This window comes from Neophocaena asiaeorientalis, unplaced genomic scaffold (genome assembly GCF_003031525.2).
Source record: "Neophocaena asiaeorientalis asiaeorientalis breed wild unplaced genomic scaffold, Neophocaena_asiaeorientalis_V1.1 scaffold240, whole genome shotgun sequence".
Lineage (NCBI taxonomy): Eukaryota > Metazoa > Chordata > Mammalia > Artiodactyla > Phocoenidae > Neophocaena > Neophocaena asiaeorientalis.
In genome coordinates, this window is record NW_020185331.1 from 8,974,286 (window position 1) to 8,989,667 (window position 15,382).

The 15,382-nt window shown below is 41.5% G+C and overlaps 1 protein-coding gene across 4 annotated transcripts in view; it reads right to left on the reverse strand.

The window, feature by feature from the left end:
• SORCS1 (sortilin related VPS10 domain containing receptor 1) overlaps window positions 1–15,382 on the reverse strand; it is a 539,290-nt gene that overhangs the window by 96,310 nt on the left and 427,598 nt on the right. For all 4 annotated transcript variants that reach the window (XM_024734898.1, XM_024734896.1, XM_024734899.1 and 1 more), the window contains exons 10-15: window positions 13,460–13,606; window positions 5,635–5,737; window positions 5,293–5,369; window positions 3,328–3,419; window positions 1,939–2,046; window positions 83–200 (exon numbers count right to left, since the gene is read on the reverse strand). In XM_024734898.1, coding sequence (XP_024590666.1) covers window positions 83–200; window positions 1,939–2,046; window positions 3,328–3,419; window positions 5,293–5,369; window positions 5,635–5,737; window positions 13,460–13,606 — 645 coding nt within the window. The remainder of the gene's footprint in view (window positions 1–82; window positions 201–1,938; window positions 2,047–3,327; window positions 3,420–5,292; window positions 5,370–5,634; window positions 5,738–13,459; window positions 13,607–15,382) is intronic.

The following is a 15,382-nucleotide window of genomic DNA, read 5'->3' on the forward strand; positions in this document are numbered from 1 at the left end:
CCTACACTTCAATGACTTGCTTCCCCCCCAATACTCTCCACGCCTCCCACCCAGGACTCAGTCTCAGCTCCCTCCCTCCTACCTGGCTGTGCAGCTGCCAGGGTCTGTAGTCTTCCTCAGCACAGCGTCTATCGAAAATGGACTTGTAGTCCACTTTGACCAGCTGCCATTCAGAGCGGTGGCTGAAGTGTCCAAACACTCTGCAGAGTTCATGACGATAAAAATAATCACAATAACAGCAATGCTGACAGTTATACGTCGTTTACTGAATGTTTGCTATGAGGTTAGCACAACGCTAAGCATATTACATTTTTTTTTTTGCGGTACGCGGGCCTCTCACTGTTGTGGTCTCTCCCGTTGCGGAGCACAGGCTCCAGACGCACAGGCCCAGCGGCCATGGCTCACGGGCCCAGCCGCTCCGCGGCATGTGGGATCTTCCCGGACTGGGGCACGAACCCGTGTCCCCTGCATCGGCAGGCGGACTCTCAACCACTGCGCCACCAGGGAAGCCCCAGCATATTACATTTGATATTATACATCACCTGATCCCCACACACATTTCTGAGGAGGGTTGCTATTATTGGCTCCACTTCACTTGTCGGTAACCTGAGGCTCAACGAATTTTGTTAACATGCAAAAACCAAAGTCAAATCACTAAGAACTGGTAGAGTCAGAACCCAGGGTGTTTGACTTAAAAGCCCACTTTTATATATTGTACAACAAGAATGGTTGACCAAAAATAAAAAACAACCAAAAAAAAAAAAAATTGAGAAAAAACCATAGACACTGCCTTCTTTGCGGTCCAAGATTATACCTCTAGGTTCTCTTGCTAGAGTACATCGTTCCCATGGTTTCCATGCTATTTTACCTTCCCACCAGTCCCAAGGGAAAGTGGGCAGCAAGGCTGAGGAGTTATAACTACTTCCTACTCTGTGCATTCTATTCTCCTTACTCAGAGAGACTCAGCTATTTAATGAAGTGTTTAAATCACCTATTGTCGATATAAATAAAAGCCACAGAGTAGCCTTTTCAATCAACTTTTTTTCATCTGTGTCTTGCAAACATGAAAACTGAATGAAGACAAATTATGGAATAAATTGCTAATCCAGCTATGTTTACCGTGGGCAAAATGTAGCTATTAGGCATATTAAATTTTTGTTGTTCTTTTCTATTGTTAAAAAAAAAAGGAGTAGGGAGAAAAAATTAGAAAATGTACCAGCTATTCACTTTGATTTAAAATTTTTCACTGCCGACAGGATCAACTGCTTTAAAATCTTCCCTCTCTGTTTTTCATGTCCAATTTTCCAGGAGAAGGAAAAATCACAGTTTCATATTTCAAATTCAAAGCTCATGTTTTGAAACCCAGAGGCAGTCAAGCCATTAATCAAGTCTTTCACAAATTAATGATCATCACTTTCCAGACAAGAATGAGTATAAATGCAATTTCCCCAAGAACAGACTGTTCTCGTGGTTTCCCTAATATGCCTCACCATTTGGTTAGGTAAAGAGCCAGGGAAAAATAACATCCTTTGTGGGGTTTTCACCAAGCTCTGCGTTCTGCCTTAAAGTGAAAATCACTCTTACGTGCCTGTCATTTTCTGTATATCAAGCATGTTTATTATTAAAGTTTTTAATTGATAGCTTTATTTTCTCTTGAAATAATCACTTCTCATTTCCCTAAGCCCGCTCAGTAGAGGAAGAAACAGGCTGTACCATTTTGCTGCCAGCCCTCAGCGTGGGTCTCCTAATTGCTAGTAAAGAGCCAAGAGAATGGAAGCCCACATTATTCTTTCCTCTTTGCTGTGGAATCATGAAGTCAGATGTACTGCCTTTGCTAGCAATTTCAAACCTGACAGTAGCAATGTGAACAGGCTTATCTAAAAACAACATGTTTCTGGATCTATACTTAGACTAGAAGACATCATAGTTTCCACTTACGTCATGATTAGAGTCTCTTCCCCAGGCTCACCCAGAACTCCATCCACAAAAAGTGGAATAGATGTGAAACTGTATTTGCTCCAAGATCTCCCTTCATCAAAACTTAACCTAATGACAGAAAAAAATAAGTCATCGGATCTCAAAAGAAAAATCCTTTCCAAGAAAGGATACTACCAACCAGGGAGAATACGTTTTAGAAGTACCTGGGGCATTGTCAAAGTGAGCCTTTTATATGAATAAGTGTTCTTAATTACATCAGAAGGTAGATAGATATACAGTTAGCCAAGTGATTTGGGACCCAGATGTATTATAACATCAATAAGGGGAGAGCTGCATGAAATGGGAATGATAATAAGTCTTTGATAGGATTTTTAAAAATTTGGATATTTTATTAGGCCTTAGAGCTCAATGTGACCCTCTTCAAAACCTCGTTGCAATTTAGCAGCAAGTCTTACAGGTGATTCTGAGAACAATGGCCATATGAGACCCACTGAGACGGACTTGAACCAGCCACCTCTATGTGATCAAACCCTTAGTGGTATCCTCCTTACATTGTTACAAATCCTGGTTGACTCATTGAGTAAGTTGGTGCAGAAGGACAGGCTCTTGAAAGTAAGAGAGAACTCTGCAGCTCAGATGGTCACACAGGATGTTTCCTTTGCTCTGCCTTTCTCTAGGATGTCTTCCCCCAAGCTAAGCCTCTATTTCTCTTATTTCTGCAACTTTCCCTTTCGTCAGCAGAGTAACCAACAGCGGAGGGAAAACCAAGCCTTTGACTTTGAACAAGCCCGCCTGTGGAGAGAGCCATTTTCAAAAACACAGATGGAAGAGTTTATTGGAAACCCTTCTGGAAGTTAAGCCTTGAATGTCCATCTGTGGAAGACCTACAGGGAGAGTTGCAGAATATCACCGCCCCCAAAAGGAAGCTAAGGAAGTAGGATCAGGAGAAATGAGATCAGAGCAGAAGTGTCATGAACTGCTGATCTCTGTGCAGAATGCACATAGTGGATGCAAATATTAAACTCCAGGAGATGTTATTTGGGAAAGCTGGTTGCAAGAAATGAAGCTATTCAGAGATTATCCTTGCTAACCATTCTACCCATGACTGTACTGAAAGAATAAGGTACCGGAGGTACTGGCGGGGGCAGGGGGCTGTCACATTTGAAAACCATAATACGGTTCCTCTCTGAAAGGCAGAATCAAGCTCCCTTTCTCTTCCCCTCTCCCTCTCTCTCTCTCCTTTCCTCTTCCTTCTTATTGCGGTAAAGCAAAGGTATAAGTTACATTCTAGCAGACCTTGACCATTTACTACAAGTAAGATCACAGTCTGACAGCCTGACTTAGACTGGTCTTAGCTGTGCAGAACCATCAAGGTGCATGACTCATTACCAGAGATGTCGAATCGGGAGAGACGTATGCTTCATAGCAACCAGGACTCCACCTTGATCCAGATACAAAACACTGTGCTCTTCTTCAAAGATCTGGAAGAGGAAACACACACAAACAGGGACACACACCCACAGCCACACACACCCAGGGTTCAGAGAATTAGTCTTCATTTGAGGAAAAAAATTCTCTCCATGACAGAACTGGGTTCCCCCAAAGCTGTGGGAAAATCCAAGTTATGAACAATGTTTCCCAATGCGGGCTCCATGTACCACTGGTGTTACATAAAATGATTTTTTGTGCTCCACAAGAGAAACTTAAATAACTAAGAGTTATGTATTCGTATTTATAATCCCATCTTTTTGTGGTAAGTTCTGTTGAGTCCCATTTTTGATGATGTTGAAATATTGGGTAATTGTCATATTGGATAACATCTTTAGATGGATGAAACATAAGAGATACTTTATTCCAACATTATCGTTTTTACAGATGAGAAAAGTAAGTTTAGAGAGAAGTGGTGACTTGCCTAAGACCATGTAGGTGGGAACTGACAGTGCTGGGACTTGCGGCGTAACAGTGCCCTTTCCAGATGTAATTATTTCAAAGTTTCCAGGTACTACGGGGGGCAGCTGTTCTTGTTCAACTCAACAGTAGTCATAAAGTAGTTGTAGTCATAAAGTCTGACCAAAATGAAATCTATCTTTGGGTACGTGTGTCATTGGGTCTCTCCCCATATGTGGAGAGATGAATCTGAGGTCAAATGGAGACCGGCTGAAAACAATTTCTAAGTCTTCTCCATACAAGATGTGTACTGTTTTCTCACAGTCACACTGTTAGTATAGCCTTGTCTTTGGTTACACTATAGACATCATTGTTTCCCCTTTGTTTACTTCTTATACACAAGATGTTTCCCAGGACTATAGGAGAGGCTTCTTGGCTTTGTTTGGGATGTTAGAAGGAAAAAAAAAAAAAAAAAGACACCCTGGCTCTCTAACTATTGTCCATAGGAAGCTTAATAGTCCATTATATAGCTCCTATATATCTCCAAGATCAAAAGCCCTGGAGTTTCTTAAGCAAGTTTCTTTCCTGCTCCACTCTTCTCAAAGCACGTGAATTGCAGTGCAGATCTATGAAGCTAGGAAATGGTAACGAGACCATAACATGGATATCTCTGTCTAAAATTTAAAGCAGTGTTCTTGTTGCTGTGTGATTACCTGTGCATCAGATTTCAATTTAAGGTGCTAGTTACCGTATGATAATTAAATGTCAGTGGCTTATTAACACATATTTATTGAAGTGTAACAACCATGCATTAGGCACATATCTTTTTATGACTCCTAAACCTCATTAAGTGCCTGTTTTATAACCTGGGAGTATCTAATTTTCATTCAGAAGAAAGAGGAAGCATTTAAGCTAAACACATTGGTTGAAAGTAATTCCATTTCTACTTTCCCTAACATATGCACCCTGATGGTTATTATTCTGTCTTTTGCCCATGAGCTTTAAACATCTCAGAACACCACCTGGGTAATGGTTATTTCTATATCACTGCATTCCCCTCGTTTCTGACTTCAAGGCAAGGGGAATTTATGGAGGTAACCCGGTGTTAGGTATATAATCTCTCTTCCAGGCTTCACGTTCCCTACATAATAAACTCCCCAGAATTTTAGTTTTCATTTCATGGGAAAAATTCAGTCATATCTAACTTGGTTTCATTGTGACTTATAAACTTTCCCACATATACGGTGGGATAAAGGGTCATTTTTATCAAACAAAGAAATCAAATTTCATAAATGTTTGCTTAAGCTCAAAACATTTTGAAAGACATTCATAAAACAAAAAGGAAAAGAAACACATTGATAAGCTTTAGGATTTATGTGTGGTTGAATAAGTTCCCAGAATTGAACCAAGCTGGAGAATTTTTATAACATTTAAACTTCAGTAACCAGACCCAGGATACTTTCTTACCTGCCTCCAAGTGTTCCCTGCATCTGAAGAGACAAACATGCTGATGTCGCTGTCTGACAGCTCAGAACCTATGTTACCTGGAGAGAGCACATCACCATCAGCGAAGGGAACTTTTTGCAAAAGCTAACAATGGACTATGCTGGCAGTGTGCATTGCCCGAGATGGATTTAGACTGCAAACATCATATCTGAGCAGGGTTTTTCACCATACTTGCCTCAGGGTCAATGGCTTAGGTGCCTTTCAAAAAAATTTTAACTTGCTCATTAAGTTCCAAGCTCAGATATCTAACTTGTTAAAATAAATACAATTTACAGCAGTGAGCAAACCGGGCAAGCTTCTTACCTGAAGCCACTATGATGCTGGGAGCTGTGTCTCGGCTGGCAATGATCCCTGATGTGTAGGGATTCTCAGAGACCTTAAGGTGAAGGTGTAGTGAGCAATAGGGCTGAGAAAAGGAGAAATGAGGGTCATAAAAGCACATCATTTAAATGTTCATTTAAAGCTCAGATTCAGAGCACCCGCCATTCATCCAACCATCCCATCTATCCATCTATCTATGAACCCATCCATTCACCCATCTTTCATTCCACAAATATCTGGTGCCACTAAGTATAAAACAGCTGCCAAGTTGGTGAAGGAGAGAGCACCTTCATTTTAAGTCTAATCTACTGATATAATTGCCATTTGGCCATTCAACAAACACTTTAGCACTTTATCTGTAAAACATGTGGTGTAGCTCATGAAAGAGTTACATTGACTAAAGTTTGGTCTCTGCCACCTAAGGAGTATATAATTTAAGATCCTTCTATTGATTAGCAAAAGAGAATATTTTAATAGCCATGAGATCAGTACAGACAAAATATGAAATTCTAGAGGATGACGAGCCTATGCCCAACTTTGGATGAAGGGAATTTCCAGGAAAAAATGGTGCCTGAGGCAAAGGTGGGTAGGATATGAACTGCACATGAGATGTTCAGGAGGATAAAGGACATTTCAGGCCTAAGTAAGATCAATAACGAGGAAAAGAAACAGAAGAACTGAGCTGTAATACAACAGATAGTCAGGTAAGACCAATGAGGAGAAATGATATATGACATTGGAAAGAAAGTTTGGCCAGGCTGGGAGGGCTCTGAAGAAGTCACTTGGCATCTCTTAGACATTTGAAACCTTGGTCTCAGCTCTACAGAAGAAGCCGTATGACGTGTGAAACTGTCCTGACATCCACCAGACAACTGACATAGCGTCTGTGTCAGGGTATTAACTGACCCAGTGTTATTCGATATAAATGTCATTCTTATAGACAAAATGCACTAGTAATAACAACTTAATAAAAATTTAAGGGACTTGTTTGTGTGTAAAAATCTCGATCAACTTCTCAGATTAAGACATGCAACAGTTTTTAAAAACGGGATAATAAATCTTATACAAATTTCATTTAAAATAGTTCTTGTACTGAGTTGTCAAAAACTACAAGTTTGTGTCTGAACCCACATCTCTCTTCAACTCTCAGGAAGATTATTTTCTAATCTTATAGACTTGAGTTTTTAGAATCACCAATGTATCTCTTATTACTTTCATTCGGCTCTGTAAGTCTCAGCCAGCAGGTATTCAGAGCGCTACAGAGATACAATGATTACACGTATATGGGACACAGTAAATGACAAACTAAAAATGAAAATCAGGAATAAAAGCAGTCAAAACACCGCTGAAATAAAACAGTGGCTCATAATAGGGTCTTTTCCTCACTGCCAACACAGAGAGTAAACTCTCAAGGAATGATGATCGGGGCTTCCCTGGTGGCGCAGTGGTTGAGAGTCCACCTGCCAATGCAGGGGATACGGGTTCGTGCCCCGGTCCGGGAAGATCCCATATGCCATGGAGTGGCTGGGCCCGTGAGCCATGGCCACTGAGCCTGCATGTCCGCAACGGGAGAGGCCACAAGAGTGAGAGGCCCACATACCACAAAAAAAAAAAAAAAAGGAATGGTGATCGAAATAAATTATTGGTTTTGCAAGAAAATTTCATGTAAAGCTTTCAAAAAAGGAATTTTTACTCTACAATGTTCCAAAAGAGTAAGAAGACCACCCCTATAAGAAGAAACAATCAGACCCCAAAACTTGGCTTCCTTTTGTCCGAGAGGAAGACTAGAGTGGGTACTGTATGTTGTAGAGGCCCCAGGGCAGTGCTGACCAACACTCAGGCAGATGCTGAGAAAGGATAAAGCAGAGGTGTCAAACCATTGTTCCATGAAAATTTTCCTGACAACTGAGGCCTGTCAGGATCTCCTTCTCGGATGTACCACAGTTGATTTTACCATACAATCCTGGATCATCTATTTGAGGTATGCAGTTTTATCCCCCTAAGAGAGATACTCTACAAATAAAGAGGAAACATCAAGTACTACTTTGCATCTTCTGTAAAACCTCACATAGAATCTAAAAAAGACAGTCAATAAACACTTGAAATATCAAGCAACACTTTCAAGTTAGGACACGAAAGACCTTACTTTACCATTTTACTCAGAACAATGCCAGAAGTACATGGGCTCACATATAAACCACATCATCAGAATAATGTGAGGATCTCCATGGCATTCAAAACAGTGATCACTACTTGGGGATCATACCTAGACATATGGGCTTAGTGGAGGGCCTTTTGCACCCCCCAACAGAGCAGGACAGCCCTGGCCCAGGGAGCACCCAGGCTGCAGTCTTGAGCCAGCCACTGGCCACGTACTTCATCACCCTGGAGTCTGGAAGACTGTGAACCTAAGTTGCCACCTGACCCAAGGATTATTTGATAGAGGCCACTTGCCATTACAAGAGAAAGAGGGCATTTTCAATTAGCCATTTCAACACTGCTCTGTTGCTCTGGCTTTCAGAGGCCTGAGATAAATTAATTTGGGAAGAAAAGACACCAGTTCATGCAGTAGCAGCAACATCAGAAATGATCTTTTTCGTGGACTTTTTTTCTCCACTCTCACATTTGTAGTACTGGATTGCCCCCAACTGGTACAAGCAAAATATTCTGCGGCTTTTTTTCTCCTTTCTTCCATTTTTTTCAAGGAAATTATACAGTCCACATCAGTGTTTACAGAAAAACAATGTTAAGTGATTCACATTCACTTCTTTTAACTTAAACTTTTATACTTGAACAGCTTGAGACATTTATCAAAATTAAGTCACCGAAGATTAATACAGGGGTTGTTATAATGGCTAACAGGCCATAGCAAACTCCTGGAAAACACAAGACAAGGTTCTCCAATTCTTAGGCACATTTTTCCCAGGCAGGAGGCACTCTGTCCACCTCTGCCTTCCTGCCGCCTTCTCTCCCATTAGCGAACATATACTGAATATCCGAACATCTTTCCAGAGTTATCTCCAATTCAGTATGAGTTAAAACACAGCTTATCCCAAAGACCTTTCTCTATTTCCCTTGACTTTTCATATTAAAAACATACAGAACTGTACACTGAAACCACCATGACCTAAAAGCTGACCTACCAAGAATGGAGGGACCAGCATACATGTTTGGAAGCTGCCTGCTGTCCTGACTCACGCATCGTCCAGGGGCATGCGATTATCATCAGCTGGTCAATACTCGGAGCAACTAGATCCTTAGTCTTTAATCTTTTCGGGGTCAAGTACGGAGTTTGAGAATCTGATGCAAATTGAGAACTCTCTCCCAAGAAAAAGCACACAAAGGAAGCACACACACAGAGCTTTGCATTCAAATTCAGGGAGTTCACAAACTCTCAAAGCCCATCGTGGACCTCTAGGCTCCAATTACCTTTCTTCTGCCTTATTCTTTTATTTCTTATTTTAACCAACAAAATCTTCTGGCCCTTGCAGGTGTTCAGTAAATGCCTGTTGAATTCAACTGATCCATGAACGAGCTGAGCTGCTGTCTTCCTAGCACTGTGAGTGGCCAGTGGAGAAGTACTAAATGATGCAAGACATTCCCCCGCCATGAAATCAATCAACCTAAAACACTGTTCCGTATCTGAGAGTCAACCAGCTTCTCATTTCACTTCCTCTTTACCCCTAATCTCTGAATTAATAGCCTTGACATCTCATCTTCATGGTACCTTTAACCCGAAGGCTCCTAATCTGAAGACTGTACTGAAAAGCCAGCTTAGAGCTTTCACAAATAAGGCAGCAGGTAGGCTCCCAAAAAGTATTCCTCAAATCCACATCCTACACACACATTTGTGCAGTTTCTGATCCTGAGTTGGAATCCATTTGATTTTTAGTAAGGAGTCAATGGCAAAGTAGAGGGAGGTCTCTGGGCCAGTTGGCTGGGTATGGGGCATTCGGCACTGCTCCAATTCAGCAGAACGTGGAGAGTCACAGCCAGTACAAAGGCGGGGGAAGCAGAATCGAGAGTCCCCTGGGGTAGCTGGCTGCTTAGCTCCAGTAGGAAACTACTGAATGAATCCACGAAGAAGTCACGGCCTCTCTCCATGAAACACTATGCTTTCCCTCAGGGCCTGAAGATTTGTCACAGGCTCAGCTCACATCTCGCCTCTTGGGAGCCCAAGCCTGAGGTTCTGGAGTCAGGTGGACCATGGCCTGTAACACCCCATCTAATTGTACAATGCAGTCTTCAGAGGAAAGAAATCCCTGCTGAACCCTCCAGGCAATCACTCTAAAAGTCCTAACAATACAGCCTCAAATTACCCTGGATGTCTTATTTCTATAGAATACATTTTACCAGGAACATTCCATTTGGGGCTGCAATTCTGAACTTGTTCCACATTTGTAATAGCCCTGCTGGCAAAAAAAATCTCTTTTCTAATCACTAGGCTGTGCTTTCGGTGACACTGTCACTTTCCAAGTATTCACAATCTAAAAATCACTTTTTGTCTCCTCTCTGCTACCAGCTCCCAAGCCTGAGGAAGGTTTTAACAGTCTGGGTCTCCTGGAGCTCAAAGATTTTCTTTCCTATTGTGTGCCTTGGCAGAGTTTTATAAATTTATTGTGGTTTCCCCTTCCTTCTTTCATTTTTCCTCTCCTCACCCTACTGCTGTTTTCTAAAGCTCAGATTAAAACTACATTAAACAACAGGGTTAATGGGGGAGGAAGGTCAAAAGACTCTCGGGTACCATACATCCATGTCTCATTAATTCCTCTTTCCTCAATCCTAACGAGCCTCTACTGATTTGGTCAACTTTGGGGTCAACTGATGCCCATGAGCTTCAGAAGGTGGGTATTATGACAAATCTTTCAGTGTGACTATTAATGGCAAGGAAAGGCTCCCACTAAAGTCCAAATATGAAACTCAAACGTCTATTATCCCTGGCGTGTCTGCTTCGAAGACAACACCCTCAACAATAGATGTGTTGAGCACCTACCATGTGTCAAGTATGATTCTTGAGCTAGTTCTTTGGAATGACCAAAAAGACAGCCACAGTCCCTATGCTCATGGAGCTCACAGTGCATGGGGGAAGGTGGACAAGCAAGTCACCAAATGCATGTGCTGATTTAAGAGTGAGGAAGGTCACGAATAAAAAAGACTGGACCAAGTGCAACTTCAGAGAATGCTCGAGGAAGCTCTCCGAGATGAAGGTAATCAAGCAAAGGTCTGAATGCCAAGAAAAAAACACACTAGGAGAGGGGCATTTTAAGAGATATAACAGCAAAGGCAGAGCCTGGGACACAAACGAGGGCGGTGAGCTAATGGTATGGAAAGGTGCGCCCTTCTCCCCCACTGTGGCCTATACGGAAGGAAGGAAGGAAAGTCTGGAGACCAGGCAGGAGAAACAGACAGGGGCCAGACCTTGTGGAATCTTGCAGGCCATGTTAAGTATCTGAATTTCATTCCACCTGAATTAGAAAGTCATTAGAAGGTTAAGTGTAGGAGGGACATGCTCTGATTTTTAAAGCTCAGGTTGATACCATTTACATAAAATTTTAGAAAAGAGCAATCTAACCTCTCATGAAAGAAAGCAGATCAGAGGCTGTCTAGGGGCCAAGGGTGTGGATAGTGCCTGTGAAGAGGCACAAAGCAATGTTTTAGGGTGATGAAAATGTTCTGTCTTGACTGTGGTAACGGGTCTATACATTTGTCAAGATTTATCACTGAACTCTTAAAAATGCGTACTTTTTATGTATGCATGTTTCAACTCAGTAAAGTTGGATTAAAAAAAAGGTTGCACTGGCTGCTATGGAGAGACGAGATTGCCAGGTAGAGACAGGAGGACCAGCCTGTCACTGTTCCCATGAAGGAAGGGGGAAGGGAAGAATGATGGTGGCTTATATTAGGATGGTCCCAGCCGAGATGGGGACGTGAGCTGATACCGCATTTATAATTCAGAGGTACAGCAGCAAGACTTCCTAACGCTGGGCTGGGGGTGGAGCCAAGAACACCTCCCAAGGTGCTCTGTGTAAGAGGCATTTCTAATGGTCCATTTATGATGCCAGAGCACCCAGGAAAGCCTCTTCAGGTGATATGGTTAATTCTCGCTCACGGACGTTCAATCACCAAAACACATGATGGGATGGAGGACCACGTTAAGACACTGGTGCATCTCATGCATCTTTGGCTAAAATACCACATTGCTCCGGTGTGGAACTGCTGAAGGAGGAAGGTGGGCATGTCTTTAAAAGGCTACTGAAGCATGTCTTGTATAGAGTAGGCATTCAGTAAGTGACGGTTACATTTACTTACTCTGCAACTGGATTTGTGTACTTACTCTAACAAATGGCTTTCCCCCACACTCCACCTCCGTAAGTTGCCAGTAATAAGGACAGAAGCTGAGTGGGAGGCTGAATTTCAAACTGCTTCCCCTGATGCGTGGTGACAACTGCGATATCTTCTGCAACTAATAAGGTCAAGCTATGGCTGCTGGCATCTTCTCGACTGGGAGGGTGACCCGCCTACAGCTGTAGGAGATGCACCTGCAAAATGACTGCTCAGACTTCATGGGACAGAAGGAAGCACGCTGAGTGTGCAAAGCATTAAAGTTGAGATTGCATGACGGGTGGGAGTATTGATATAAATCAAGCCCTTCTTACTAAAACTAAGAGGTGTCTCCTCTAGCTTTACAGACTGGTCTCTCCTTTTCAGGCATTTAAATACAACTTTGGAATTGTTTTCTAGAAATTAGCATTTAATGATTCTTTGTTTTACAAGTAATCTCTTCTTCCCTTCCTTCTTCATTCACTCGTAACTATTCATGTGTCAAGTACAGGGCAGGCCCCAGAACTACTAAGAGGAGTGAGATGTGACCTTATAATCTTTCACTCATTAATCTATTCCCCCTCAGGTAGACAGCAAACTCCTTGAAGGCAAGACCCATTTTTGATCCCTCTCTTGGATACCATCATATAATCAAATACACAAATACATTGATCTGATCTACCTATTGCCCAGATGTTAGACAATTTTTAAAAAGCCATACTTCAAAGCAGGGGTCAACAAACTTTTGTTTTTAAGGGCCAGATAATAAATATCTTATTGGTGGACCGTACAGTTCCTGTCATGACTACTCAAGTCTGCCATTGTAGAGCAAAAGCAGCCATAGACAATATATAAATGAATAAGCATGACTACATTCCAATAAAACTTTATTTAAAGAAGCAAGCAGTGGGCCCGATTTGCCCCACAGGCCATGGTTTACCAACACCAACTTTATACAATGACGTAAATGAATGGAACATATTATAAAGAGTACTAATTAAGGATTTAAATCAGTGGTTCTTACCTTGGTTTGAGGCATAAATTCCTCTGAAAATACGAATAAACATCTCTACTGGAAATCACATCTACACAATTCTGCATTCAGTTCATCAATTCTACAGCTGAATTTATGTATCATTAGATCCAAAACAGGTTATTCCCAGGAAAGTAAGGGTATGTTTCCCCATCATAGATGGAAACTATCATACTTTCCCTTAAACTACAATATGAGGTCCTCATCAGAAACTGGGCATCAACTGAACATCCTTAAAATGAGCAAGAAACTTACTCATGTTCTCTTATCACTTTGGTCCAATCACAAGAGGCAGAGCTATGCTTCTTTTCTACACACTGCCTTCACACCCTTCCCTGTCCCCTTCTGTTCATCAGCTGAGCAAGAAGCCCTGGAGATATGTTCCTCTGCTTATCGAACCTCCATCTCCGGCCCTCACCGTGTGGGACATTTTGCCCCAATACGGAGACTCACCAGCAAGCAGTGCACAGGGTCCCCCCTTAGGTCCGTGTCCGGGGCCTGCAGCAAATGCCAGTCTCTGCCTTTGTTGTACGTGATGAAAGTCTTCACTTGGTTGTCAATCTTCTTGTTAGCCAAGAACATTCCCTTTATCCCTGCTACCTGGGAAAAATTGACATGGCTGAAAAATACATCAATTTAAGAAGAAATCTATTTGTTTTACTTAAAAAAAAAAAAGAAGACTGTGAAATTCAGCCGTGAGCACTTGTCTTGGAGGAAAGAGGGTGAGGGTCATGCTTGTGTATAATGACCCCCTGGGACAGAAGACAACAGACCCGTGCCCCTTGTGGTATGAGGTCTTAATGCAAATTTGATAGAGGCTTCTTATCTCCCCTAAGGTAGGTTGGTAGTAGCTTACTGTTGCCTACAGATAAACTCTAATGCTGTTGGTTCTGTTCTTGACAAATGATAAATAAATGGGGGTTACTTTTATTTTAGGCACAGCACTCGTAGTCTTAAATACTCTATCTCACTTAATTCTTGTAATGGTTCTTTTGGATAAGTCTCACTTACTCTGTTTCACAAATGAGGAAACTAAGACTCACTCAGGTAAAGTGACTTGCCCAAGGTCACAATGCCTAATGTTATACAGATAGTAAGTGGTGCATCAGAGATATTAACCCAGAGCTCTGTGGCTTCACAGCCCCTGCCCTTAATGACTAAATCACTGCACTACCTACAGCCTTGGGCAATTAAAAGAGGTCAGTTAAAACTCAGGATCCAATTACTGTTACTCTTCTTTTTCTGTAAAAGATCTCTCTATTAAGCTACCAAAATACATTGAGCAAAAGAGAACAGCTTTTAAACTTAAAGAAGCAGTGGTTTCCCTAAATTGTCAAATAATCCCTCCTCCACTTCTATAACACTATTGTTCCTACTATAAACAGTCCTTATTAATTATTTGGCTCTGAAAATATGATTGCCTTCTCTCTTGTTTATACCTTAGGAAAGAGGTAACAATTGAGAAGTTGCCAAACTGTGCAGTAGCGAATCATTAATTGTGTCGTGTTTTTCATGCGTTTTAGAACTTAAGAAACATATTTATATATATTTGACTCTGCTTGAAATTATGACAACCCAGGAAAACTTGAGGGCAGTGAAAAAAGGGTCTGAAACGTGTTGACAAGTGCATTTCAACACTATGCAAAGGTTATCCTATTTAATGCTCACAAAAGCCAGGAGATATAGTTACCATCAGCCTCATTTGAGGATGAGGGAACGGAAACTTAGATTAAGTGTCTTTCTGGAGCACAGACAGAGTAAGTGAATAAGCTAGCAAGCATATTTGAACCCATTTAACTTAACTCGGCCCCTTTATATTATAATATGAAAATTTTTAAGCAGAAGGATGAAACCACGGTATCAGTCCTTGTCACATATGAACCACTATACCTAGTACTTTATATGTAAAACCTCCAATATTCACTATAGACCTGCATAACAGCTATTATCCCGATTCTATAGACGAGGAACCCAAGGCATAAGGAAAATTTAATTGCTTAAGATAACAGAGAGTCGGGGTTCACACCCAAATCTGTTGGACTTCCAACATTCTTTCAACAAATACAGCTCTGTCGATTCAAAGAGGCTGGGCTTCGATCAGTAGAACATGCACATTTTGCCTTTGCTTTTGACACAAACCTCATTAGTTTGTACCTGCTGTTTTGGCATCTGGGATCATTTAGAGTTGATCCAACTTTGTACTCCTTTGGAACAACAAATCTGTTAAGCAAATAAATGGTATAAACGAGTTTCTGGGCGGAATACTGTGAACTACTTAGGAAAACAAGCTTCATTTGGGGCCAGTAACAGTAGCCAGAACACTTTCTTATGCATTGTGGATCCCCCATGAATGTGGAAGATGTAAATTTCCAGAAG